Below are 26,721 nucleotides of genomic sequence, written 5' to 3'. Positions count from 1 at the left end.
ATTTAGGCATATAGCAGCAATAACTTTTTATGCTTTTTCACTATAAACACTGTCAGAAGATTCATGTATTTTATTTACATAAAAAGTAGTAACTGTGATGATTAAACATAAATGAAACAAGAACTGTCCAATAAATAGCTGGGACAACTAGCCCATTGTTTTACATTATGCGTATTAGTTTGTCTCTAAACAGATGTGAATTTTTATTAGTACACAAATATGTTGAGTGTCTCCTGTGTTATATGAAGGCAACATTATGGATTTATTTGTTGTTAGTGATTTGGTTCTGAGACATAGATAATGATGATTATGCGTCATTTTCCCCTATGAGTGTATGAAGTAATATTTAGACTGATTATGGGATGTATAAATAAAATGGACTGATCAGCACTTTTGTCCATCCAGTATCCCCCTTTAATAACAATTAACAGTATGAGTCACACAAGTATTGGATATACTGCTGTTTGTTTTGTCTAGACTTCTGTGCCCCTTTGGTCAAAACAATTCCAGCAAAAAAAAGCTGGATGATTATTTAAGTATGTAAATAAGTGAGCCAACAACACCCCGCTGGCAGTCCGTGCACTCCTGTGTGTGCGTGTGTGTGTCGGCGGTAGGCTCAGGGCTGGGATTTCGGGTTAAATATTCAAAATGGCGGACGGAGGAGCAGCGAGTCAAGATGAGAGTTCAGGACCAGGTAATGATTACAGCATTTTACATATTCATACTCATATTCAAACTGTGTTACTCACAATTTATGATTAACGGAATACTGATGAAACGCAGATTGAATAACTCAATAGGATGGTATTCGGTGCTGTTTTAGTTTACACAGAGCTAGCCAGCTGTAATTTGACAGAGGAGGAAACGAGCTATTGCAGTACGACGGCAAATTACATGGAAACATGCCTCCCCCCTTTGTGTGATTAGATGGCTGTACGCCGCTGCATATTCATACCTCTGTCGACAAATACAATTTAGCATATTTTATTAGTAATCGCCGACGTGACTCTGGTTCATATATGACATATTTAGATATTTCAGTAACGCAGTTTGATTGAAATGAGGATGCTAGCAAGCTAGCGTTAGCTCGCCTGCTAGCGCTGGGCTTTGTGTTGATGCACACACTGGCGTGAAGCTTTTGAAAGAGGTTTGCATATTCATTTTTCGCGAGCCGGGTAGTGACTGCACTTGTTTATTGTGCTATCGGCGAGCAAACAAACATCCAAAGCTACGTAGCAAACATGGTTTTTAGATTAAATATAATGTCAGCTCGGTGTGTTGTAGCTCGCCGTGGTTTTATAGCACAGCATTTTCCTTCAGTCTTTTGTGCTCGGCGCTGTGTGACCACAGCAGCCTGTTGTGTTATTCATGCGGGCCTGCCTGAAGCAGAGTGCGGAGTTCAGCATATTCCGTCCACCGATGAGAGGCTGGAGCTCACCCGGCGCCGCGGCACAATAACGGCACAATAACGGCAGCTTGTCAACACATCACTTTGTGACGCTCGTGGCCGTGGAGCGTGCGTTCCTCAAAGCTGGCCTCGTGCATTCGAACTTCAAACGGCTGACTCGTGAGCGGCTAACTGAACGGCTACCTCCGCCGACACGGTCCGATGTCCCACAGGCTAACTTTAGCGATACTTTAAAAGCACTAATCATTGTAACGTTCTGCTTGTGAAGGTGGTGCTTTTTATTGAAGGTGTGCGTATCTATTGTTTTTAACCAGGTAGAATCTACACAGTCAGAACCATAGTTTAATGAAGTTGTTGTGGACACTTTTTTTGAGCTTGGTGCTAGTCAGGCTCATGAAGTACTAATGCCTTTGTTGTTGTTATTTATTAAAGTTTCTGTCATCCATGTATGCTGTTTTTAAATAAAACGTGACATTCTCGTGATTGTTGCGGGAGTTTAGACCTAGGCGGTGTTGAATGCAAAGACTGTACCTGTGTATCCCCCCAGGCACAGGGAGGGGCATTGAGGCCCATTTCCGGAAAGCCACAATAATAACAGGCAGGGCATTCTTACTATTCACTCTGCCGGTTTCATAGCCGGGCAAGACGCAGCTTGATGGTACTTTTTTTCAGCTTCAGGTAGCTGCGTGTGCCATTAAGAATCAGCCCTTAGGCTGTTGCAATAGCAGTTACAGTGGATTTGTTTCAATTGCTCAAACACAGACCCATACATACAGACTAAAAGGTGTGTTTACCCTTCAGATCTCTGTGGCAGAAAATAGTTTCACCATTTACTCAAACTGTTGTGAAGATGGCTAGCTCTGATCATACTGTATATTTTTGCCACTTAGAAGCTATTGTTCTGTTTAAAGCGTTGATGAGGAAGGCATTCCTACGTTTGCAAGTCAAAGCAGGATAATGAATCTGTCTGCAGATTCTTTTGTGCTCTTTGTAGTGCAGTGTATTCGCTGCACTTTCGGCATTCAAAATTTATACCCCTTTTGCTCATCACACAATAATTTTACTGACATTTACAATTAATTTTGTTCCATGTGAGATATTGCAAATCAGATTACTGAATACTATTCTATTGTAGGTGAAGCTAATTTAATAAAAAGGTTTAGGCCTAAGTTAATTGAATTCAACTATTCATTGATTAATACTCATATCAGCACTGGCTTACATAAGAAATATTGTATTAACCAACTGAAGTTTCTTTGTGTTCAGCATTATATTAAAGAATACTCACTGTCCTAAAAAGAGTCTTGTTTATTTAGGAAATATAATTGATTTGTTAAACTGGGCTGCTTAAAGAACAGATGAGAAATAATTCTGTCATTTTCATACTTTGGCTTCTTTTCTCATTTAATCAGTTTTACAGTTCCACCCTCTTTCCAGCCTTGTAGTTCCATCATGAATATTCATTGATGTAAACACGGTTGTTATGAATAATGCATCATTTGCAGTAATAAATTCAGGACATGCCATCTCAAAGTACTGAGAAGGCCTCCATGAAGGCTTCAGTCAGACAAGCTTTTTCACAGTGGAGGAAGAAAATCATAACAAACAAGAGCTGTATGGTATGCTCAAAACAGATAACTACTTGTTTTTGGCAATCTGTTGTAAGCGAGCAATTCATGGATAAATAAGCACCATGAAAAGGCCTTGTTATAAATGTACCAACATAAGACAGGCATTGAGTGAAAGATAGGCCTGTGTATTTATGCATACCCATATACAAACAAAGAAGGGACAACATAGTACACTGTCAGGTTGTATCCAACTTGATTCACTAGTGTCTGGAAGATCCGTGGGCTGGAAAACACGAATGTGAAATACCCACAGGTACATGTGAGGGTCCTAGGTTATTCATCATGCCCTCATCAGGCAGCTATAAAAGTAGAGGGAAAGTAGCATATGATGGGTGAATGACCTACAAGTTGGTGCATTTACCAAGAAACAATTGACATATTGTCCCTGATGACTCTCATGTGTTTGCTATTAGGGGCATTGGCAAGCACTTGCTACAATTTCATGAAATGTACTCACATTCTGAAAATTGGAAAATTGCAATGAAGTGAAGATTTTAAGTGGCTGAGAGAAAGGTGGTTTAGAAGTAGTTTAATATGGTTTTGCATGCAAACTGTCAGAAAATGTGAAAAGTACAGTGTTATTACACATCACATGAATACAGAGCAGTTGATGCTAATGCCAGATTTCTAGGAGATGAATTTCTGTTTGAGCTGCATGTTTCAATCTGTGATAGTAAAATACATAGCTGACCTACCAGACTTCAGTTTAGCCGTAGAAAACTTATGTCATCTGAAAAGGAATTAGTGGTACAACACAAACAAAAAGACACAAACCTCAACAGATAAACACAACAGCAGTCAGATTATCTATAGCAGCTGTCATGCATATCACAGTTTTAAGTGTGTGGTTACATTTGTCAGACGGGTCTTACTGATTATGCATTCAGCCAGGAAACTTTTTAAGTTGTTCAGGTGTCAGTCCCAACAAATTGAAAGATTATATGTCGTGACTGTACATGTTGAAAGGCCCCAAATCTGTTAAGTACTTGGACCTGAGACTCAGACTGATCCAGATTTGGTGAAGTAGTCTTGATGGATTCTGTGTTTAAGATGAAGAATATAGGTAGTAGGGCTGAATGTGGATGTGCTAATTACGTTTTTCTTCGTCTCATGTTGAATCTCGACGCTCACATTAACGGCTCTGCAGTATTCAGCCAGACTTCCCATATTACAGTGCTAATGAGATACCTATTTAAAATTCTCCACACAGGATATTTGTATAATGCATTGTTCCACAGCAGAGTTTTGCAAACCAGTCAACCAAATAACTGTACATGTGTTGAAGTGCGTTACTGATAAGTGGCTCTGCATTTGGTTATTCTTGTTTTTTTTCATTAGGTGGATGATATTTGTTTTTTTTAAAGAGCTCACAAAGACAGACAGGTGTCTTGCCCTCTCAGCCACACTGTTTAGATGACATCTTTTTTTTTTTTTTTACACTAGTGCCATCTTCAGCTGTTACCTTGGTAAACAGCTACAGTTAGACCAGACACTGGTTTAAAGCAGTTTTCAGTAATGGAAAGTGCAAATAGGGACACTTGAGGATGGAGTAGCTTCAGAAAACTTGGCAGAATTATAATTTGATTGCGCAAGGCATGTAGTCAGCACCATTCTGATTTAGACTTTGTGAAAATGAGGTGGCAGCAATAAATATAAAAGTCCATGTTATTTCTCTTCACTGGTAATAGTGCAAACTTTAACTCACTGTATCTGAAAAGAGAAAAACAGATGAGGTGTAAGTGACAATAGACCTTTTGCACAGCAGACATTTGGACTCGTTAAGGCAGAAAAATGACAAGGTGTAATTACTTTAATTCACAATGGCTGCATTCCATATATGTGCATCAGTTAGACAGTTTAGGTTTGTGCATGTAGGCTCAGTGGTACGGCTTTCTGGGACACTTAAATGGAACAGATCCATCATTAATATTATTAGGATCAGCTGTGTTTTTCCTGCTGAGACAAGTCAAAATGTCTGCTGTGAAAAAGGTCTATTCCTGGATCATTATGTCTTGTGTGAAAAACTAATGTAACACTATCCACTTTTATGCAGGGAGTACACTGAGGGAATGCTGAGGTTATTGTAGGTTTGCATTTTTCATTAGTTTTGATTTCATTTTGACCCTTTGTTTTCAATTTCATTTCAGGTTTAATTAACTTTAAAGCTTGTTTTCCAATTTAGTTTTCAGTGTTAAGTTCAGTCGTTTAGCTGTACAGACTACTTGTCAAGGACCAGAATCAAAAAGGTCAAAAGGAATATTTGTTGGTGAGTTATTGTTGCCGCTCTCACACACAGTTGAACATGGGTAAAAATAATACTGTTTGCCTCCAGTGCGTGACAGAATGTTTGTATACTTAACCAAATCCAGCAACAGCAGTACATCAAATGTCCATATGAGCACAAATATGTAAACAGCCTACATAAGATGTGCATAACATGTATGCAGATGCTTCTTATGTGAGATACAGGTAATCTGTATTGACAAAAAAATCCCAGTAATTTATGTTTTTTAATGTAGATCATAAAGATGAAAAATCTATTGCTGCACTTTATGTGGGGCATTGTTGTAAACGCGTAACAAAGTTTCAGTTTTTGCTGCAAAGTGTCATTAATTTCTAATTTTTACTTTAGTTAATGCACTGTGTTGTTGTGCACATCCCCTGTTGACATTATTTGATTAGGTCAACTAGTGACTGCCTTTCTTTAGGAAGCGTTGTAGGTGAAGAAGTTGATTGGAGTTTTGTTGACTGTTGTTGTTGAATTAGTTGGTGAACCATTTTCCCTGCTGACCACAATGCAGTTTGGTCTAGTCAGTCTGATCCAGTAGACACCTGTGCCATATCACAGCGGGGCTGATTTGTCCCTCTGTATTAACCTTCCGAGCAAGGAGAAAATGAATTTAAAAGGACTCCAAAATGAAATACTAATGGAATGTAAAGCTAATCTAAATATGCTAATCCCCAAACACTTCATAAACATTGACAGCAGCAGCCCACCACCCACTCTGTGTAGTCGCACACTGTGGAATGCTTTAGCCACAGGGGGTCTGGCAGTAATGACAGGCTTGTGGTGGATTAATGTGGAGTTATTTATTTCCGATTGAGCGAGTCCCCCTCCCACGCATACCCCAGACCCCCCACCACCACCTTTTTTGTAGTTAGGCCCTGGTCTGACTCCTGGAGATGCTCCGAATGAGCAGTCTTAGACATTTTATTAATGGAGTCAGCCTTGCTAACATGCCCAGACCACTGCCGACAGGCCTCACACTGCATTCTGGGATATCTTCGGCCCTTTACCTGCTCTTAGCTAATTACTTTTTAGCAGTGCACTCGCACAATAATTGGTCTTGTGCTGCTGCTTCCCCTCCCTCACCTGCGCCAAGTGCTGGTTTGAGCACTTTTTTTCCCTTCAGTGTCGTTTTTATTCCCCTGTTTTTTATCGTCCTCCAAAAGCCATCCAATTAATATGCTAATGAGCTGATAAATATTTATAGGGGTTTAAATTATGCAGAAAGCTTTCAGAGCCCGGTGTGAAATGCGTCGCTCGCAGGACTTCAAAGCCTTGCATTGCTAACGAGGCAGAGGCAGATTTGCATACGACTTTAATCAGCTGAATACTGATTATGCTTCATTATAGAGTTTGGGGAGGGGGTGTAGAGATGGAGGAGGCCGCCAGCTGCACTTGTCATTTGTTTCATTCCAGCAAGAGAGAGAGAGAGGGTGAACTTTTTCAGAAGTACTGACAATCTTGGCACGCTAGAGAGAGAGAGAGCAAGAGAGGGAGAGTGAGAGCAAAGTAGGCACTGTAAAAGAGAGAGGGGCAGAGCTATAAGAAAAGAAAAAGAGAAAGAGCACAGAGTGAGACAAGGAGAGCTGTTTGCCTAAACCCTGTTGGCTTTCCCAGTGTGCGTATCCCAGTGTTGTTCAGTGAACCGTGCGGTGGACAGTGCCACTGTGTCTGTGTGTAGCTCTGGTTGTATTGAACTCTGCTCGCTGACCAGTGGAGAGTGAAGAGAGGGAGGAGTGAGAGGAGGAACAGAGTGCCGGACAGCCTGTCGGCGGGTTTGCCCGGCAGAGGCAGAGACATTCTGCAACCATGCTGGAAAACACAGGTGGAGCAAGTGTGGGTGAGTGTAGATGAGCCTGTGAAGGAGCTTTTCTGGGTTATGTTGTTGTTTAGTGTCCTCGCATGAAATCGTAAAGGTTAGTCTGGAACACTTCTGAACAAATGCAACATCAATTATTTTGACCTAGTTTCTTTTTACATACTGTGACTGTTGGACTTTTTTATGCAGGAGATTAATTTACAGCATTAACTAGTCAATGTGATTGATATGTTATTATGGAGCTTCACACAATTACTGGAGATACTTGGATGACACAAGTTGGCTCTCCTCACATCACTAAAATAGAGCTGAAGTTGTTAAGATGTCTCACTGTCTGCCTCTGTCTGTCTCTCCCAGATGCTAAAGTGAATAATCAGTCAGAAACTACTAAATGTGCAATGGAAAGTGGTGACGGGAACACCGGTGAGTGATTTCCACCTTTTTTCCTCCCCTCTTTACTGGTGTGAAATCAAAATTTGCTGAGATTTAACCACATATTCAACAGGTTTTCAATCCAGAATTAACAGTGACAGTCGCTGGTTTACTTTTTTTTAATAACAGACTTATTTTCAGAAAAGCGATGGCAGCTTTCCAAAATCCTTGTGATCAGCCCTCCTTGTCAAATTAAGTGTTATTCGACAGAGCAGCTTCCCTCACTTATTAAATATCGGACTAATTTCTTCTGTCAGTGCTTCATTGATTCTGTAATGCAGATAGTCTGAGAATGAAAGCAGTTGCATATAAAGTACTGCTTTGGGTTATATGCTTTAAATGATGAATGAAGTACATCTTAATGATATTCTATGCATTTTTTCATGAATTCCTGATACAATTACAAAATCTTTCACTTTTAAAAATGTATTAGGTCCATTTAGTTTTCTTGGCCGCTTTACAGTCTCAATATTGGGACCTTATCCTTGTGTCGTTGTAGATTATATGGGCAGTGAAAATCATTTTTGTGCTCATCTGACATGTTTTGTTATACATCTTTGTTTAGGAATCCAAACCAATGGATTGGACTTTCAGAGGCAGACGGTGCCAACCACAAGTGCAATCACTAATGCACATGCACAAGCCCTCCTCCAACAGGTAAGCATGGCTTTAGGCTGCACACACACACACCTTTAGTTTCACTTGTTGTGAAAAGCAGGTACCTAATAGTCTATGTTTTCATTGTCACAGTTGCACAGTTTTCCTTTTACTTTTTTAAAGAATACAATGAAGTTTGAACAGAGGTACACTGAACTGCATATATACACGCTGAAGCAGAAAGAGTTCATTTAAATGAGCCAGGCTCTCCTGGTGTCGCCTGGCAACAAGGCAGATTAATCAACCCTGTATGCTAATTAGCTGCTCTGCGGTTGCTCGGAAACAGATGGCCGAGAATATGCAAATCTATGCAGAATTTACATGCACTGCATAACAGTTATTTTAATTAGCATCTCAACTCTCCCCTCCCTTTCCTGCACTTTCCTTGTCTCTGAAGGCTGCAGTACATTTTAAATAGCCACTTTCACACTTCCTTTTCAATACATATCCTCTCCCTGCTCAAAAGCTGAAGGCTTATCCTCAGAAAAGCCACTCAGGTAGCATAGACATCGATTTGTCTGTATTTACAGTTGTATGCCTGATCTGAATCTCCTTCCAAATCGTTAAAATCTTGATGATCCTTTTGTAATTTATATGAAAACAAGTATTATAGCTTAAGAGGCTGATTTGGTCAGAAGTACATTATACTATCAACAGTGATCATTTATTTCCCTTGGAAGATTTCTTCTAAGCTTTCTTTGCTTTATCTCCACTAGTCTAAATCGGAAGACTCGAGTGCTCTTCCGACCTCCGTCCAGCAGAGCGTATTGCCTCAAACCCAGCTAATGTTGGCCGGGGGACAGATTGCTGGAGTAAGTGGCTTGTTGCCTCATTGCTTTGAGTCAACACAACCAGCTCTGGGCAAAAAAAAAAACCCTTGGTGATGAATGTTCGCTTGCCCTGATTTTAAGTCGGCTGGTATCTCCTCTGCCTGCCTGTCCGTCCCAGTGGTTGTTAGGCTATGTCCACATTCCTCCACAGCAGAAATGTTTGGACATAGCCTTGGTGTGTCCTTAAACTCATTGTTAGGCCGACTACATGACGCATTGGCTACATTTCATGCTCATATGTCCTCCCTCTTTTAGCTGACGCCGTGCTGTAGTTTGATAAGACCGGCTGGGTTGAGGGTGGCAGCTGTACTGCTACTGTATGTGGGAGTGTATTTATTGTGCATGAGTTTGTACATGACACCAGCATACTCATCTGCACTTATGCCTGGCTCAAATGCATGAGTCTTCTCTCCATTTGTCTTGCAGGACACATATTAGTGTTGCCACAATGATTAAAGTTTCAGTACTGTTTAAAAGAGTTTAATAAAAACAGCTGTCACTATTGCAAAGGGTTAGTTTGGATTATTTGAAGTGGAAATATATGAAGAACTTTATTGGGCTGTCCCTCACATCGGATAATCCTTTTGCATATGTATCTGTGATGATTTTTTGATGCTTTTCTCCTTTAAATGAGTTTGAGAACTTAAGACCCATCAAGAGGATAAATGTGCATCTTTGGTCTGAACCAAACATTAGGAATAGAAAGAAAGACCTATTCAGACACTGAGGTCATAACTTGCATATATGCATCTGTTGCATCTGAAGTTTTCAGTGTCTCCACGGCAGAAAATAACCTAGTACCAGAGTGTTTCAGTCTCTGTTCAGGTGTGGCTTATAGACCCGTATACTGGCTGGTTTTCACATGTAGATGAAAAAAAAAATCACACGTTCTATGTCATGAGACTTTGTGGGATCTTGAGAAAAACAGGTGATTTCCAGCAACAGGTCAGAACCTATTTATTGTCAGTGTCAGACTTACAGTAGATCGGCCCCAGTTTGTAGAAGTACCAGCACAGAAGCTAAACAATGTGCACTGGGGCAGCAGCTAAATGCATTTCAGCCACCTGTGAATTCATCAGTGTTGGTTTCAGTCTAGTATTAAAATCACACAATAAACCAATAACAAAATAACTGATCAAGGCAGCAGTAGCAAAGCAACTCTTGTTTTTGGAGGTAATATTATTATTTTTATTTTTTGCAAAAGGAGACTTGAATGAATTCAAACTAACCCTTTTAAGAGAGTTGGCAGATTCACTTCAGTACAATCCATGTGTATATAAATAAAATTGAATTAAAAGAAATTAAAACAGACAAAGATGAAGTGATGCAAACTGAGAACCATTTAAATAACTGCTGGTACAAGCATCAAAGAATATGGACCAATTGTTGTTGATAAAAGCCAGACAGTTTGTTGTTTTCCTACATTATTAAGAGTTTTGTGACAACACTAAGTCATCCGACGTGAATAAAGACACATGAATAAACACCTGAATTGTATAAAACTGTTGACTGTCTGTCTCTGTTTTCTTCTCACTCTTCTACATCTGTCTTTGACTGTGGGCTCTTCAGTTGACTCTGACCCCAGCACATCAGCAGCTGTTGATCCAGCAGGCCCAGGCTCAGCTCCTGGCAGCCGCCGTGCAGCAGTCAGCCAGCCAGCAGAACAGCACCACTGGGGCCAGCATCTCCGCATCTGCAGCCACACCCATCACCCAGCTGCCCTTGTCACAGCCCATCCAGATCACCTCTGTAAGACAAAATAAACGCCCTATGCACCAAACCACACAAAACAAACAAATACACCTTTACCATAATGATACGTTGGAAGGATTTATAAGTAGTTATAATAGCTTTCATATGTCCTTAAATCTAAGTTGTTACTAGTCTCTTTGTTTGCTTTATCTCAGTTTTACATTAAACTCTTTACTAATGCAGGGTTTTCCACGTAGTTGTTGTGAACTTTTTTTGATTTAAAAACTAACTCTCCCTTTTTGCATAATTTTGGAACTGTATTATTAGTCTTTAGAAAATATCTTCAACAAAGACTACCTCTTTTGGAAAAAAAACCAAAAACAAAACATTGTTGATTTATATGGTGTCTTTTCTCTCCAGAGCAGTAGAGGGATCTCAGCAGAGTTTGTCTGTTTCTTCAACTTATGTGCTGTGAAAAAACACTTACCTGCTACACCTAAATCTTATAATTGCAGCGAAAACTCTGTAATGAGTTGTTAAAATTTATAACCAGCATAATAGAGCCTTATTGTGAAGGTGTAAACATCACAATTTTGATGTCAGATTTAACATAGTTGAAATAATAAAATATGTTACTCATACTGTACTATGGAAATTACTGACTGATAGGTAACATTGTTGAACACCTCTGGATGAAAGCCGTATGATAAGAATGTGCCATTAAAAGAGGAGTCAAACCTCAAAGGGTGGAAAGTGATGTGGAAATAGTGATGAAATATGTCATTTCTGTTAGTTTCATCAGCTATTTTTATATATGTGAATGAATGAGATTATCACAACTATGCAAAAATAATTGTGGTTTTCTCAAATAATTGCAGTAAGATGATTGTTATAATTGTGACAAGTCTAATTAAAATATTCCATACTTTTAGGTCATAGTCCAGATGAAGTGTGATTGTTGTTTCCAAATTCTTTGACTTGACTAAAATATTTTCTTTTAATACTACTGGAATTGGTTGAAGTGGTTTTAGACAGCTGTTCACTTAATAAACATTATAGCGATCAGACAAATATCCCTTCTTGTCTCAGATGATCACAAATGTAATGATGCTGAATTTAAAATGGAAGTTGTACAAAGATACTCTTTATTCATTAAAATAAGAAAAATACTGTAAATGATGACAAAGTCCGTGAGTTACAGTGAGGGGTTGATGTACAGTGTTTCTAGTCCAGTTGTAAGGGTTCATACTCACAGTGCTCTGCTGGAGTAATTCAGCTGCTGTAGGTTTCACTACATGACTCAGATAATAATTAATTTGATTTTTTTCTTTGCAGCAGCTACAGCATCAGAACCTTCTTCCCCAGTTTGTTTTGGTACAGCCTGGCCACCCAATCGCCACACCACTGCAGTCCGCTCAGTTCATCATCTCACCAACACCGCAGGGCCAGCAGGGTGGGTGCTACTATAGTTACACTGTTGGTTTTGGACGTAGAATTCAAGATGGAGGTATTTTACAAGTCTTGTATCATTTCATAAGTCTGACTGTTTCCCTTCCATGTAATTTTTGTAGGCATATTGCAACCCCCGAGTCTTCTAAATCAACTACCTCAAAGCCAAGCTAACCTCCTGCCGACTCAACCAAGCATCAACCTTGCAACACAGGTTGGTAATGATGCAAGTAGCTGTTTAAAAACTCTGAAAAATAGCGTTGGAAGAGCTTACATTTATACAAGTGTTTGTTTAAAATCACACAATAAAAACATCTGAAGTTTTCACCACTTAAACCACAAACATCCATTTTCTTCTGATACATACATATATATGTCCTCTTAATCTAAATATTAACTGTCTTTTTGTTTTTCCTTGTAGCCTGCAACTCCAACCCGCACAACAGCAACCACACCTATTCTGTCCCTGCCAGTCAGTCAGACTCCACCCAAACGGTTGGACACTCCCACTCTGGAGGAGCCTAGTGACCTGGAAGAGCTGGAGCAGTTCGCCAAGACCTTCAAACAGAGGCGTATCAAGCTGGGCTTCACACAGGTGACAGAGGACTAACCGATCATAATTTGAATTGTTGATAAATCTGTTGATTATTTTCCTACCTAATTAAATGATTGATTAATCTATAAAATTTCAGAAAATGGTCCATCATTGTCTCCCAAAGTTTAATATAATGTTTTGTCAAAAGGTCAGTTTCCTTTAAAAATAGTCAAACCAGCTGATTATCAGAATAGTTGGTGATTCATTTGATAGTTGACAACTAATCTAGTGTTAGTAAAGTCTCTTAAGTTTCACTTTCGCTTTGTATGGTCGAATGGTGTGTGCATACTCAGTGTGCGGTTAGTACGGAACGTACACAGGATTGATCCTACAAAGTTCAGTGATTGATAGATCGACAGTTCAGTTCATAATGGTTTCAGAAAATCAGTGCACATTGTTATCTAGTTTTTCTGTGTCGGTGGGGCTTGCATCATTAATATTTGTCTTGGGTTTTTCCCTTTCCTTCTCATCAGGGTGATGTTGGCCTGGCCATGGGGAAGCTGTATGGAAATGACTTTAGCCAAACTACCATCTCTCGCTTTGAGGCCTTGAATTTGAGCTTTAAGAACATGTGCAAACTCAAGCCACTGCTGGAAAAATGGTTGAATGATGCAGGTTTGTCCCTGAACCTACTTAAATGAGTGCAGTAGAAGTAAAGAGCATGACAGGACGGAAGTTTTTGCCTTTCTGTGTTTTGGGTGGTGTGGGACTGGGACGTTTATCTTTACGCTACCTTGTCTTTACCTCCCTCCCCTTCCTTTGTGTCGGTGCTGTTTGTGCAGAGAACCTGACATCTGACCAGGCCTTGTCCAGCCCCAGTGCCCTGGGCTCCCCAGGCATGGGCATAGAGGGGATCAACCGCAGACGCAAGAAGAGGACCAGTATTGAGACCAACATCCGAGTGGCCTTAGAAAAGAGCTTTCTGGAGGTGAGCAACTTATATGCTGAATTGCATCATTTTCTTCCCTAAGAAGTAAAATACTTTTGAGGGTTAGAAAACTAATTTCATTTCAAGAAAATGTATCCAACCGTGCCTTGTTATAATATTCAATCTGATATTAATATATATTTAAACAGCAATGTCCTAAAACAGTGGTTTTGTTCATTAAGTCAGTCTAAAAAAAGTTTTTGCTTTTTGCTTACATTTTGCAAATATTTAACTTATTCATTTATTCTGCTTTTTAAAAATGTATTTATGAAGACTTTAATTACCCACGTAAGATTTCAGATGATTTTTTTCTTTAAAAAAACAAAAAACAATCTAGAAGCACTCGGAGAGCGCAGACCTCCGCCAAGGCTGATCAGTGGCCCCCCCTGTGGGCCCCCCCCCCCCCCCCGATCACCACCAAAATTTAATCATTTCTTCCTTATCCCATTTCCAACAAACCCTGAAAATTTCATCCAAATCTGTCCATAACTTTTTGAGTTATGTTGCACACTAATGGACGGACAGACAAACAAACAAACAAACAAACCCTGGCAAAAACATAACCTCCTTGGCGGAGGTAACAAGCATAATGAACAATTTAATGGACTGATTAATTTTCTGAGTGTTCTGCATCTTTCTGGTGGCCAGCCTCTATGGAGTATTTTACTTTTACCTGGTTAAACATTTGACTTCATAAGCAATTCACCAAGTTCCAAAGAAATCCTTCTCAGAACATTACATAAAACATGCTGTTACGTTAGACCTTGTGTCCCTCATTTATCAAATGAACATGACCATATGCATGTTCCATGCAAATTTTGGCATTTATCAATGAGATCATGATGAGGAGTGACTCAAATCTCACATCAAGTTTCAGTTGGTGTGGTCCAGTCAGTGTAGACATACAGTGCAGTAGAGTAAATCTGACATATACACTCCTTGCTATGTAAACATGCACAGATATTCATCTCCTTGAAATATGCTGTAGTGTTATAGTAAGGTCCACGTCAATTATGTCATGTCTGCAATGCACTGTGTTCCATTCATGTCATATACTGAACATAAATAACTTGTAAAATGTTTTAATGAAGTCACAGGATTACCAAATTTAGAGTATGACTCATTCCTTTTTCCATTCAAAGTTAACCTTAGGAAGTTTGTGAAATAATTTTGGCTTCGAAAATATATATCCAGTATTGAATGGAGATAACAGATAGGATCACCTTTTAGTTAAATATTTTATTTGCGTGTCAGGTTCATTGTCCTGTAGAGTGGTGTTAATGGGTAGAAGTGAACAGTTTATCTCCACTGTTCAGACACATCTCAGTTTTTATCTTTTTTTTCTCCATAATCTCTGTTGTTTAGAGCTGGGGTCATGATGGACCAATCCTAGGAGAAAAGAACCTGCACTGCATTTATTTACTTTCTCTCATGTTATTTTTCAGGTTTTTTTTAGTTGATCTGGACATTACATTTTCTATTTCTAGTCAGAAGTTTCTGTTCTTGGTCATATTACACATCAGCGTGCTGTTAGGTCAAGGGGCAGGAGTGGAAGAGAGGTGTGATAATTAAATGGCAATTATTTTCAGCCGCGACATTTGTCAATGTCAGGTCATTCCTGGTTCATCTGAACATTGTCGGAGATAATTTCTGCATATGAATCTGGGCTGGTGTCTGTGATTCATTCATAAATGAGTGCCACTGCTTGTTCTTCAGCCATCCATACATCTCAACAAAACTAAAATCTGTGCTTTAAAAAATCACTGCTGCTTTTGCCTAAAGCGAAATTTAAACTGGAAATATTGCTTTTGTGAATAGGAATTCTGCTGCATCACACCGTCTTGTACTTTGTATATTATACTTTATTTTTAGGTATGTAACACATCATGGTGCAAATTATTGTCTTATATGATCAGGAAGCATTTTCAAGTGAAAAATTTGCACAGGGTGTGGAGGAAATAACTGAAGCAGTCTTAGTCATTGCTGACGAGGATCTTCTGGCTTTTGCCCTCTTCAAGCAGAACCAAAAACCTACCTCTGAAGAGATCACCATGATCGCTGACCAGCTCAACATGGAGAAGGAGGTTATCCGGGTCTGGTTCTGCAATCGCAGGCAGAAGGAGAAGAGGATTAACCCCCCCAGCAGTGGAAACAGCGGAGGAGGAAACACCCCCATCAAAACTATTTTTACACCCAGTAGCCCTTTGGTAAGAATGAAAGAAACTGTTCTGAGGTGGTTCTTAAAAGATTGTCCCACGTTCACTATAGGATGAATTTCAGGATCAGTTTAACTCTGGGTTATGTCACATATTGGATATTTGTACATTTTTTCTGTGGCAAATATGAAAAGTTTGATTGTTTGTGCAGGACCTTAATCTTTTAGAAAGTCTAAGACAAAGTCTTCTGAAGTATTGGTATTAAAATGTCTGAAGTATAATTTTGACAGTTCTGAAAGTTGATTGGAATATGCAGTTGACTTTTCTTCAACAGTATGAACACATGTGTAACTCTGTAATAGAGCTGCACAACAAAACAACATAGAATCAAGAAGCACTAATTCAATCTGCTGCCTGGTCAGATTTAATGGTGTTGCATTGTGGTGAGTGGTCTAACACAGCATCTCATAGAAATGTAAGTGTATCTAGAAGTTATGGCTTGGAGGTGTTTCTAGTAATGTCACTTTCATCTAATATGAAGACGTACAAATTCAATGAGATCTGTGAGGAGCGATGTCCATTTTGTGCTTCATTGGAACCTGCCGAAAATATAAAAAACCTTCTGTAGTTCACCACCTGCAGTCACTCAATATGGTGCTACACACCACAACAGGATGTGAAATAGGACTTAAAATGTTCTTAAAACATCTTAAATTAAACTTGATGAACTCTGCTTATTATTTTAACTTTGTGTTTTGAGTTTGGTTTTTTTTTGTTGTGGACTGACCAATAGGTTTAATATATTTGTGACTGTAGATAAATGACTTCCTGACACGATGTCCTGTTCAATCCCCCATGTTATGTTTTCCAGGTGGCTAGCACAGCAAGCCTTGTGAGCAGTCCAACTATTAACACACCCACCACTCTGACTGTAAACCCAGTGATCCCTCTCACCAGCACCAGCGTATCCAGTTTGTCTTTCACAGGTATATATGTGTGTGTTGACAGTTATGAAAATATGGAAATATGGTTCTTATATAACATGAAATCAAAGACTGGAAGATTAACTGATGTCTTCTCAAATGTTCCCCACCCTTGCTCAAAGGTACAACAGTCGGAGCCACAAATACGGCGTCCGTCATCTCCACTGCACCTGTAGTTACCACAGCAACCAGCTCTCCATCTCTGAGCCCGTCGCCGACCACCATTCAGTCAACGACCGTAGAGAGCAAACCTGTCACTCATGCGCAAACGGTCGTCACCCAGGCACCGTCATCCATAGCCACCACTTTAGAGACCGGTCAGGTGATGGTGGCGACTCCAGGGCTGAGCGCGGCGCTGCAGAGCGCTGCCCAGTTACCCACCAGCGCTAGCTTTGCCGCTATGGCTGCTGCTGCTGGACTCAACCCTGGCCTGATGGCGTCCTCGCAGTTCACTCCAGGGTGAGTTTTTGCCAGGTTCAAACCGTGAGGGGTGATATACAAAATGAGCTCATATACTGCTTTTAATATCAAGTATGAGTTTGTCTTATACCGCCATGCAGGAGCATAGCAGAAAATACAGCTCTAGAACTTCAGAATGGAGCCCAGTACATTGCAGTTTCCACAAAGAAAAGTTGCAAATACTTTTCTGCAACTGTTTCATCCATTATGAATTACCGATTACTTCACTATTAACTGCATATTAATCACAGTCTTGAAATTGATATTCATATTCTATACACTCCCAAGAATAGATAAGAGGCAAAGCCAGACACCTATACAGTATAAAAGCCCATCATGAAGGGGGATAGAAGGATATACTGTAGAACCACCAATACAGTGATATTAATTTGTCTGCATGGTCATAGCTCTTCATTAATCACCTCTTTGAAATTTGTGCAGGTTTTTGTTGTCGTCCGTTTTAATTTAAAGGTTTGTCCATGTATGTGTGTGTTTTTGTGTGTAGGGGAGCCCTCCTCAGTCTGACTCCCGGTGGCCTCAGCAGTGCGCTGAGTCCTGCCCTTATGAGCAACAGTACACTGGCCACCATTCAAGGTATGTACCCATGTCAGACAGAGCACATTTAATGCTTTGTGAACAGATATTTTCTTATCTAGCATTGCATAACAAAAAACTGCACAAGTATTAAGGACCAGTTGGTTTGATTAAATAACCAACTGATGAAACAGCCAATTTATTTATCTGGCAGTGGAACAGAGATATATGTATATAGTCTAACATAATAGACATTGAACAAAATTGTCTTTGATAACCCATAGTCTACATTCTGGATATGTATTGTGAATACAAAATGTTGTCAGTAAGAAAAGAAAAAAGCATTTACATGTTGGGGGGCAAATAATTGAAGCCATGCCCATGAGGTTAATCATTCTGGGAGAAAATGAATCCTGCCAAGAGACTAAAAATCCTGATGGGAGAAAATCCTGCTGCAGTAAACATTCTGTAGTAAAACATAAAATACCTTTATTTATTGTTATTCTCTACTTGATTAATTTAATTATATTTCATCAACTAAGTACATATGTCAATTTAACACTCAGGTCGCTTATATGACCAATGGAAAGTGAAGCCACTCATACAAGCTTCCTCATTATAACACAGAATAGTCCCACCAACAAAACTCCTGTGACTAGCCAAAATTGACATAGATTTTGTGATGTCAGAACAAAGGAAAAGAGAAGATGCTGAATTCTTGTAACCACTTAAATTACAATACATGAAAATGCAGTTATGTTTTTTTTCCAATTATGTTATCAACTATCAAACACTGCAGCATTAGGCATAAAATGTTTTATGTTTAGCTCATGATTTCAACAATATAGTTAAGTATTTTCAGCACTTTGCTGTTCTTTGTCACTCATCTGAAGTGGTGTCTGATTTCACTGGTGATGTGTTAATGTCAAGCTGTAGTTTGTAGAAGCATAAAAATTCACGTCAATGTGAACAATACAAGTTTCACAATAAAAGCTTCATTAGGAAAGAGGGATTTCTGTTTGCTGAAGCACTTTAAATGCTTTTAATTTAAAACAATTGCAGGATATCTTGTATTAGTAATAAAGGCCCAGTACCTTCTGCACGTCTGGATATAGTCTGTCTCAAAGCATCTGATTTGCCTGCAGTCTGAGCCTAGCCTTTATATCTGTTTATTTTACTTATTTTTAAAAAATTGTTTTTCTGCAGCTCTCGCATCTAGTGGCGCGATCCCCATCACTTCTCTGGACGGTGGTAACTTGCTGTTCGCTAACACCTCCACCAGTAATACACCCAACCTTGTGACGCCCCTGTTCCTGAACCCCCAGAACCTGTCGCTGCTCACCAGCAACCCAGTGAGCCTGGTGTCGACCGGGGCGGGGGGGCTGCACGTCACCGCCGATCATCAAGCCACCACGGCTGCTGTGCCTGTGCAAGCCTCGACCATTACCACTGCCTCCAAAGCTCAGTGAAGCCAGTCAGGCTGCTTCACGAAAAATTACGCCCTATTTCTTATATCGTGCACTACTTGTATAACACCATGTAGGCAATAGGGAGGTCCTTTGATATAGGCTATGTGCTTCACTAACCACCCCTCATTCTTTACATTGTATCTTATCATTATTTAATCTTTTTGCTGCCACCAAAAAGAAAACAGCCTCAGGTGAGGTTGGGGTTGACATTTTTGTATTTTCTTTCTTTCTTTCTTTCTTTCCTTCCTTCCTTTTTTTTTTTTTTTTTTTTAAACTCTTGGATGTTTTTTCCCCCCACATACAGTAGCCAGACGGACACTATCGTTGGCCTGCCGCTCCTCATGAACCTTGACACATGTCCAAGGAGAAAATACCATGGTACCATCAAGCTGTTCACTTTGTATATAAAGTATATCCTCCTATTTCCAGGTCAGAATCTTTTTCTGAAATACTTCTAACCAAAAACTTTAGGATTTTGCTCTTTTAACATTCAAACTAAACTGATTTACTACTAATTTAACAATAATCACAATCACTAATGGGGATTTGTGTGTCACCCCATCTTTAATTGTGTTTTTTTTTTGGGGGGGGGGTTCTTTGGACAGGCCTTGATGTAACCATATCAAAGTTATATTTTAGAGACTTTTTTTCTTTATCTTTTCTGTCTATTATTTGACATTTTCAGAACTTTGTAAGTCTAATATTAAGTTAAGATTTAACTATCAATTTTTAATCGTGGTTATAAGGCTTTAAAAACAAGTAATAAGTGGCCGATATAAAGGTTATCATTGCTTTAAGGGTCAGAGGGACCAGACGTGTCTCTCTGAGTCTCTCTTTCTGGAAACACTGAGTTTTACATTTTGCCTTGGTGGTGATGGAGCCACTGAGTTTTTGTAAAATGAAGGTCTAGATGCAGACTCTAGACACTGATAGAAAATGACTGAAAACATTGCATTAAGAGCTTTAAGAGCTGCAACATGCAGTCCTGTGTCTGATAGAGGGTGGTTTGTTTTGGATGGTGATCCATTGGAAATGTGTACATTATGTTTGGACTCGGCTGTAGAAGGCTGCATGTGTTGTCTGCGGCTCAGGCAGATGCTGAGAGTTCAGTAACTGCATGATCTATGAGGCTCTGCGGCTGACTGGTCTGTTTTTTGGGGACGACTAGTCAGGGGACATTGGCTAGATGGGGTAATTGTATTGTGTTTTTTTTCTGTTTTGGTTTGTTTATTTTTTGATAGTAGTACCGTCGTATCTACTTGTGCACAGTATCTGTACCAAAAAACTGGATTGATGAGCTGCAGTCTGTCTGTTTTGGGAGAAATGAAATTCTTTGTCTGCAGTCATTCGACTGGCTTACGTACTTTAAGAGATACCAAAAATATTTGTTAAAATAATTGCTGTTTGTAGTCAGTGTAGCTTAGTCTAGTCAATATATTTATGAGTACAAAATCTCTCTTCATTGTCAACAGAATATAGAAATGCAATATTTTGATGATCATTTTCCAAAGATAACGTTTTTTTTAATTTGACCTAGCGTCTCAGAGCTCGACTTTTAATTGGCAGCACAACTGACCAAAAAGAGAGGGATTAGGGGATTGGGGCTTGAGAAAGTATATTCCTTTCACTCTTTTTGATTTTTGATTTTTTTTTTTTTTCTTGTTTATCACTGGGGCCTCGCCCTGTATGCCTGATCCTACTTTTCTGGAAGGTTCTCTCTCAGCCATTTGATGGCCTCTCTTCCTTTTCAGTTTTTGTTTTTTGGCCATTTTGGTTGTAGTCTTAAACTTTTCTGAAACGCGATGGAAAGGTTCTCTTTTTGGTTTCGTACTAATATTCAGCCATAAAACAACAGCTTGAACCAAAGTGGTTTTCCTCAGTAGTTGCTGTGCCTGTCCGAGCACACAAGTTGCCGTTCACATTATCTCGAGTCTCCACTCTGCTAACAAATTATTCTCCTCTTCTCCCACCTGAGTCAAACCCTGATGTTTCTAATTTGGTGCTGCTGGATAAGGGTCACAGAAACTTAGCTTTAACAACTTGCTGCTGAAGCTCCTGGTAGAGTTGAGCTGTTGAGAGGCCTGCATGCTTTCTTATAGCTTTATGACTACATCCTGTGAGAATCAGGTTTTGTGGTTCAGACCCTCCTGTCAAGAGGGCTCAACTATGTAAATCCATACATCTGATCATCAGATTACATACCACACATCCACTGAGCGCCACCTTTGTGAACCAGCATGTAATGAGAATGTGCTGCTCCCCGAATCTGTCTGTCTGTGGACTGAACCTGCCAAATTATCTTACCCAACACGCTGCTGGGATAAGTACTGTTGTGTGCTACACATTGAACTGGCTCTGAACTAAAGCCCAAACAAAAGTAGCATTGTTGTGCTGCAAAATGAATTACCAGTGACGACTAAATCACTGAGACTGTACGCAGTGAAATTTGTCCACGTTATCCTCATGTACTTCTTTTCTGTTGTTGAATTATTTTGACTGAATATACCTCAGCAGCACTTAAACACAAGGTTCACCTTTAGACATTTCTGTGTATAGAACAGTGTAGAATGTATAAGTACTGTCTGGCTCGCCATTCAAAGTTTATACTGATGAACCATACATAGGAACCATACATAAAAGGACAACCTACTACTGCTATTTTCTAGTACTACTATTTATGGGGTATTTCCAGGTTTAAATATTATTTTGATCCTTCTTGCCAAAGTAATAGCCTTTCTCTTTGCAGCTAGGCCGGTGTCTGGCTGCTGTGTTGCTGGTTTCCCTCTTTGAGGCCACGATGGGCCTAAGGACTCAGTCCTGTTCCAGTGCTGTTTTAGTTACTTAAGAGTTAAACGTGTGCTCGCAAGATGAACCAGTTGCCATCGGCATCATAGGATGTTACTGAAATATTTATCTGAGGAAAGACATATGAATTAGAATTAACGATCTTTTCTTAATTCTATACATATAAATATATATATAAACACTTGTAAGATATTCATATTTTATATTCGAACCAGTATGTTATCAAGACTGAATGTAGTGTTTATCATGCTTACTCAAAAGTCTCCCCTAAATCTTCCTTTTTATTATTGCAGAATAGCATTTTTCTTGAAATCTGTCAAGACCAAAAAAAGAAAAGAAATCTCAGACCACGCCTCAGTGGTGTGTGAGTCACTGACACCTGTGTCTGTCGTGGACCGACTGGGTCTCTCCACCAGGGGGGCCTCCCCGGGCCCTCCATGGCAGACGGGTCCTGTGGTTGGTCGGAGAACAGAGACTCTGAAGCATCTGATCTTAATCTTCTAATAGATTTTTTTTTTTGTTGTTGTTGTTTGGTTGAGTCATTGTGGACTTGATTTGCTGTGCTGTTTTTAACAATCAATTTATTTTTTTTAATATTACTTTATGCCTTTAATTGTTTTGTATAGTGTGAGAGGGCAAGATCACTGGCTTTCTTAGTTTGACAAAGAAAATTAACATTATCATTTATGCCTTATTGTTACGTAGAAGACATGAGCATTGTAGCATTGTTGTTGTATGTGTGTGAGTGAGAGCACGGTAGGGGCGAGCTTCCTCTCCAGCTCAGCGTTGCGCTCACCTGGTGCATTGTTTTCACTGAAACAATACAGTGTACTTTGGGCATTTTGGAGTGTGGGATGATTATGTTGCTACCTATGTTTTTTAGGTGTGACAGGTTGAGGATACCTGTGAGAAAAGCTTTACTAATAATTCCAGCAGGTGGGTGTGTGTGCGTGCGTGTGTGTGTCTGACACAGAGAGAATAGGGAGAACAGTCTGCAAACCATTATGGTGCATTTTTCCCATCTTCCATCGGGTGTATGAGAGCGCGATGTTTCAAAAGCTGAGACATGAGAGTTCTTAAGTTTGTGTTTTTTGTCCAGAAGGTGCTCTCTGCTGTTCAACTAAAGCCTTCAACTAAGCCATTGCCAAGCCAGCATTTGGTTTATGCAGATCAAACAGAGCTGGATGAAGGCCATTGAGCATTGGCTTAATTAATTAATGTTTCATTTTTCGCACATTAGTGCATTTTAAAATGTAAATCACAAATTTTAGATAATAAAGTTCAGCCATTGGCCCAGAATTTGACAAGGGGTCCACCCCCACTGTACCTAATAATAAGAAAGAAGAAGTGAATCAGTGGAGTACACTGACGTCCAGCCAGATAATTAGACTAAACTATGGCTGCCTCACATGCAGAGTGGAATAGTTCCAAAAGACACGATGTGATCATAAATCATGGAAAGTTTCTTCTGGTTATTACAATATTAATAATAAATTGACTATATCTTTCCTAAATATGAAATATTCAGGCTGAACCACCGTAGTGCTGGAGTCAACATGGTGTCGTCCACAGTTTGTGGCTGATCCATCGATTCTTGGTCCTATCTGTAAAGCATTTTGATCTAAATACAACTGCTTGGCTCTAGCTTGGCTTTAACGCTTTTGTTCCAAGATTTCGAGGATGCTCTTGTGGATTAGTCATACTTCAGTATGTTGACCCACCACACTGGTTTGCTGGTTTTTAGTGTTGACAGAGGACGTGTGGAGCACCAGTAAGGCAAAGGAGCTGTTGTATACCTCATTTCTAACTCAAGACTGAGTGAAACCTGCTTTAATCTACTTAAGAAATATTAAAAACTATTTTAAAAAAACAAAAAAAAAAACATGAAAATACTCAAACTTGTGTCATTGGAGAAGCCTGTTCATACCTGTACTTCAAGGGTTGTTGAAAACGCCACCACAAGGGGGAGACAGAATACACACCAGTATTCATGAATGTCTGTTTCTTTTTGTATTTTTTGGTATTTTTATGCTGCACACTGACTCAACATTAAAACTATTTGTAGTTTAGTATATATTATTTTCACTTTTCACTTTAATATCCCCTTCCTTTTTTAAATAAATACAATCTGTTTATAAATAAAGTAGATAGATGTGTATTTTAACACCCCTCTTCCTACATGTTTGAGCATCTCTTTGAGTTTGACAATCTTTTTTTTTTTAATATTAATTCTTACTCTTGACCAGGTACAGGTATGTTCGTGACTTTTCACGTGACTGTGTGCTGTCACAGCCCGCTCTCGCTTTCCCTGCGGTAACAACATTAACCAAAGACTTCTAACTTGATTGTATATGAAACGACACCGTCTCACCCATCCCCGCCTCACTGCTCAGCATCAAATCCCAGCTGCACGCTCTCACCCGAGTCCTCGATTTCATCTGTAGAGTTTTCTTTTTATTGCATGCGAATGTGTAAACTGCCCCCCTTCCTCCTCCTCCTCTACTCTTCTTCGGCCAAACTCTTGGCCGTGACGGTGCAGCGGTTTCAGTGCCTGTGGGCGGGGATCGGAGGAGTTGAACAGGGCTGAGCGGGCTTTTCAGACACACAACGTAAAATGAACCAATCTGGTGGTAGCTGGGTGATGTTTGCTAATACACACTGAGGGTTAATCCTGTGCACACTGTACATGCTCAGGACTCAATGTCTGTATGTGTGTCTGTCTTAAAGCGCTGTTGCTAGGATGTTTCCCTCTCCCCCTCCTCTTCTCCTCGCCTCTCTCCCTCTCTTTTCTCTCAAGGACTGTGGTGAAAACACTCTTCCCGCCCATCACAACGTGTCTGTCTCTTCCACATCTATACACTGTAGTCCCAGGACATACCTCTGTTCTCTCCAGGAAAAAGAAAAAAAAAACACACATCCCACTGTCACTCGATTCCACTCCTCCACTCCTTTTCCCTCTTCATTCTCACTCTCTCTCCTTTGACATCGTCTCTTCACTACAGACTCCGATTCAGCTGTGACACTATGCATCATGGTCCTTCACTCTGCGTGGACTGTGTCCCGTCCGGCTCAGACCCCACTCCGGATCTGACCCACGGGCTTCAGTGACACTTTGTTTAATGCTTTATTCCGAGTGAGGTTGTAGGATCTCACAAGCGCTATCCCAAAGCAAAAATCCAAATATTTAACTTTTGACAAATGCAGATACCAAAGAAATCTCTCTGTCCTGTCTCTGTCTCTGTTTTCTCTCCCTTCCACCCTGCAGCATGTGTATTAAGAGACAAACCCAGCACTGGCTTTAGTCCTAGCCTCAGTAATTCCAAAGCTTAGATGTATATTTTGGTATATTTCTGAGAAAAACTTGCGTGGAAACGTCTGTTTAACTTTCTCGTTTGTTTGTTGTAATCTCTTTTTTCTGTCACAGCATGGAACTAATTGCAGAACTGTCTTACTCTTGGTAGGTTAAAGATAATAGTATTTTTGTATGTTTTGGGGTGTCATGTGTGTGATATCAGTTCACAGCCCAAGTGACCATTGCTTTCAACAAGAAAGGAAAAAAAAAAAAAAGAATATGCCAACCATGTACATATGACGTCTGTGTATCTCAAGAAATGCATTCTGTAACACATTTACTACTCCATGTTTGGAAGCTTGGGCTCTTCGTAAAGGAATGTGTCCCCATTTTTTCCCCCCCTTTTTCTTACTCTGCAGTCTAATAATATTCATCAACTTTTCCAGAGCTCGAATGTAAAGAGATCTGGTTTCCATTGTGGACAAGAACACTGAGGGACACTGCTCCGATCTGACTACAGAAAATAATAAAACAAACAAACAAACAAAAAAAAAGACCAAAAAAAAAAAAACATAAACAAATAAAAAAAAAAAAAGCCTCCAGCCATGGCGGCATAGAACTGAAAGATTGTGTAGGAGTTTTAAGTATGTGAATCAGGATACATAGTAGATTTTGATGCATTTGTCTGCTGTATTTTTGTTTGTTTTGTTTTTATACACATATAAAGATAATCTTTTACTGTAAATGTACAGTTCTCTTTTGTTGTAAACATCATTAAACCATTTTCCAAGTGTTTTGACATGTGGTTGTCATTTATTTGGAATCTGACTTATTATTATTAGATTAGACGTCATAAAGCATACACTAGCGGAAAAAGGGTTTTGGACACCCCATGCATTTGTGATTTAGTGCCAAGTATTGTTCATTTCTCCAAGCCCACGTGATGCCTTCAAGGTCAAAACTGAATGTCTTGGCAAGATAATGAAACACTTCTAGGGTGTGACATGTTGAAACTGTCAAGAGCTGAGTCTAATTTTTTTGTCTTGTTAACAATAACCCGAGGAAAAAAAAAATGTCTGATGCAGCCACACCTTTTGAAACATGAAGATAGTTACGCGTAATTGTGAAAATACAGTTGCGGAAAAAATTATTAGATCATCAAAAACAATGGTTATGCAATCAAGTACTAGCTAGTCTAAGTGTATCGTGACTAAAACAGACAGAAAAGAAAACATGGAATGCCTAAAAGCACTGTTTTTGTCAGTGCAATGCCATAGATGTAAGAACTGAAGTGA

At 39.6% G+C, this 26,721-nt stretch overlaps 1 protein-coding gene across 11 annotated transcripts; it reads left to right on the top strand.

Annotated features, from left to right (window-relative positions):
• The first annotated feature begins 628 nt into the window (after positions 1-628).
• pou2f1b (POU class 2 homeobox 1b) lies at positions 629-26,219 on the top strand. 11 transcript variants are annotated; one of them, XM_030124896.1, is made up of 15 exons: positions 629-694; positions 7,503-7,568; positions 8,143-8,234; positions 8,951-9,046; positions 10,634-10,813; positions 12,095-12,209; positions 12,328-12,419; positions 12,627-12,800; positions 13,274-13,415; positions 13,574-13,728; positions 15,747-15,935; positions 16,756-16,870; positions 16,990-17,326; positions 17,832-17,920; positions 19,067-26,219. In XM_030124896.1, exons 1-15 carry the CDS (start codon positions 649-651, stop codon positions 19,327-19,329), a joined length of 2,151 nt encoding a protein of 716 aa, XP_029980756.1. In that variant the 5' UTR covers positions 629-648; the 3' UTR covers positions 19,330-26,219. The 11 variants fall into 11 exon arrangements, with proteins under 11 accessions (XP_029980756.1, XP_029980758.1, XP_029980757.1 ...); XM_030124898.1 differs by having other exon boundaries at positions 12,092-12,209; positions 13,583-13,728; positions 15,750-15,935; XM_030124897.1 differs by having other exon boundaries at positions 12,092-12,209; positions 13,583-13,728.
• The last annotated feature ends 502 nt before the right edge of the window (positions 26,220-26,721 follow it).

The sequence above is a fragment of the Sphaeramia orbicularis genome, chromosome 21 (assembly GCF_902148855.1).
Source record: "Sphaeramia orbicularis chromosome 21, fSphaOr1.1, whole genome shotgun sequence".
NCBI classification, from domain to species: domain Eukaryota; kingdom Metazoa; phylum Chordata; class Actinopteri; order Kurtiformes; family Apogonidae; genus Sphaeramia; species Sphaeramia orbicularis.
This window is presented reverse-complemented; position numbering and strand designations above follow the sequence as displayed.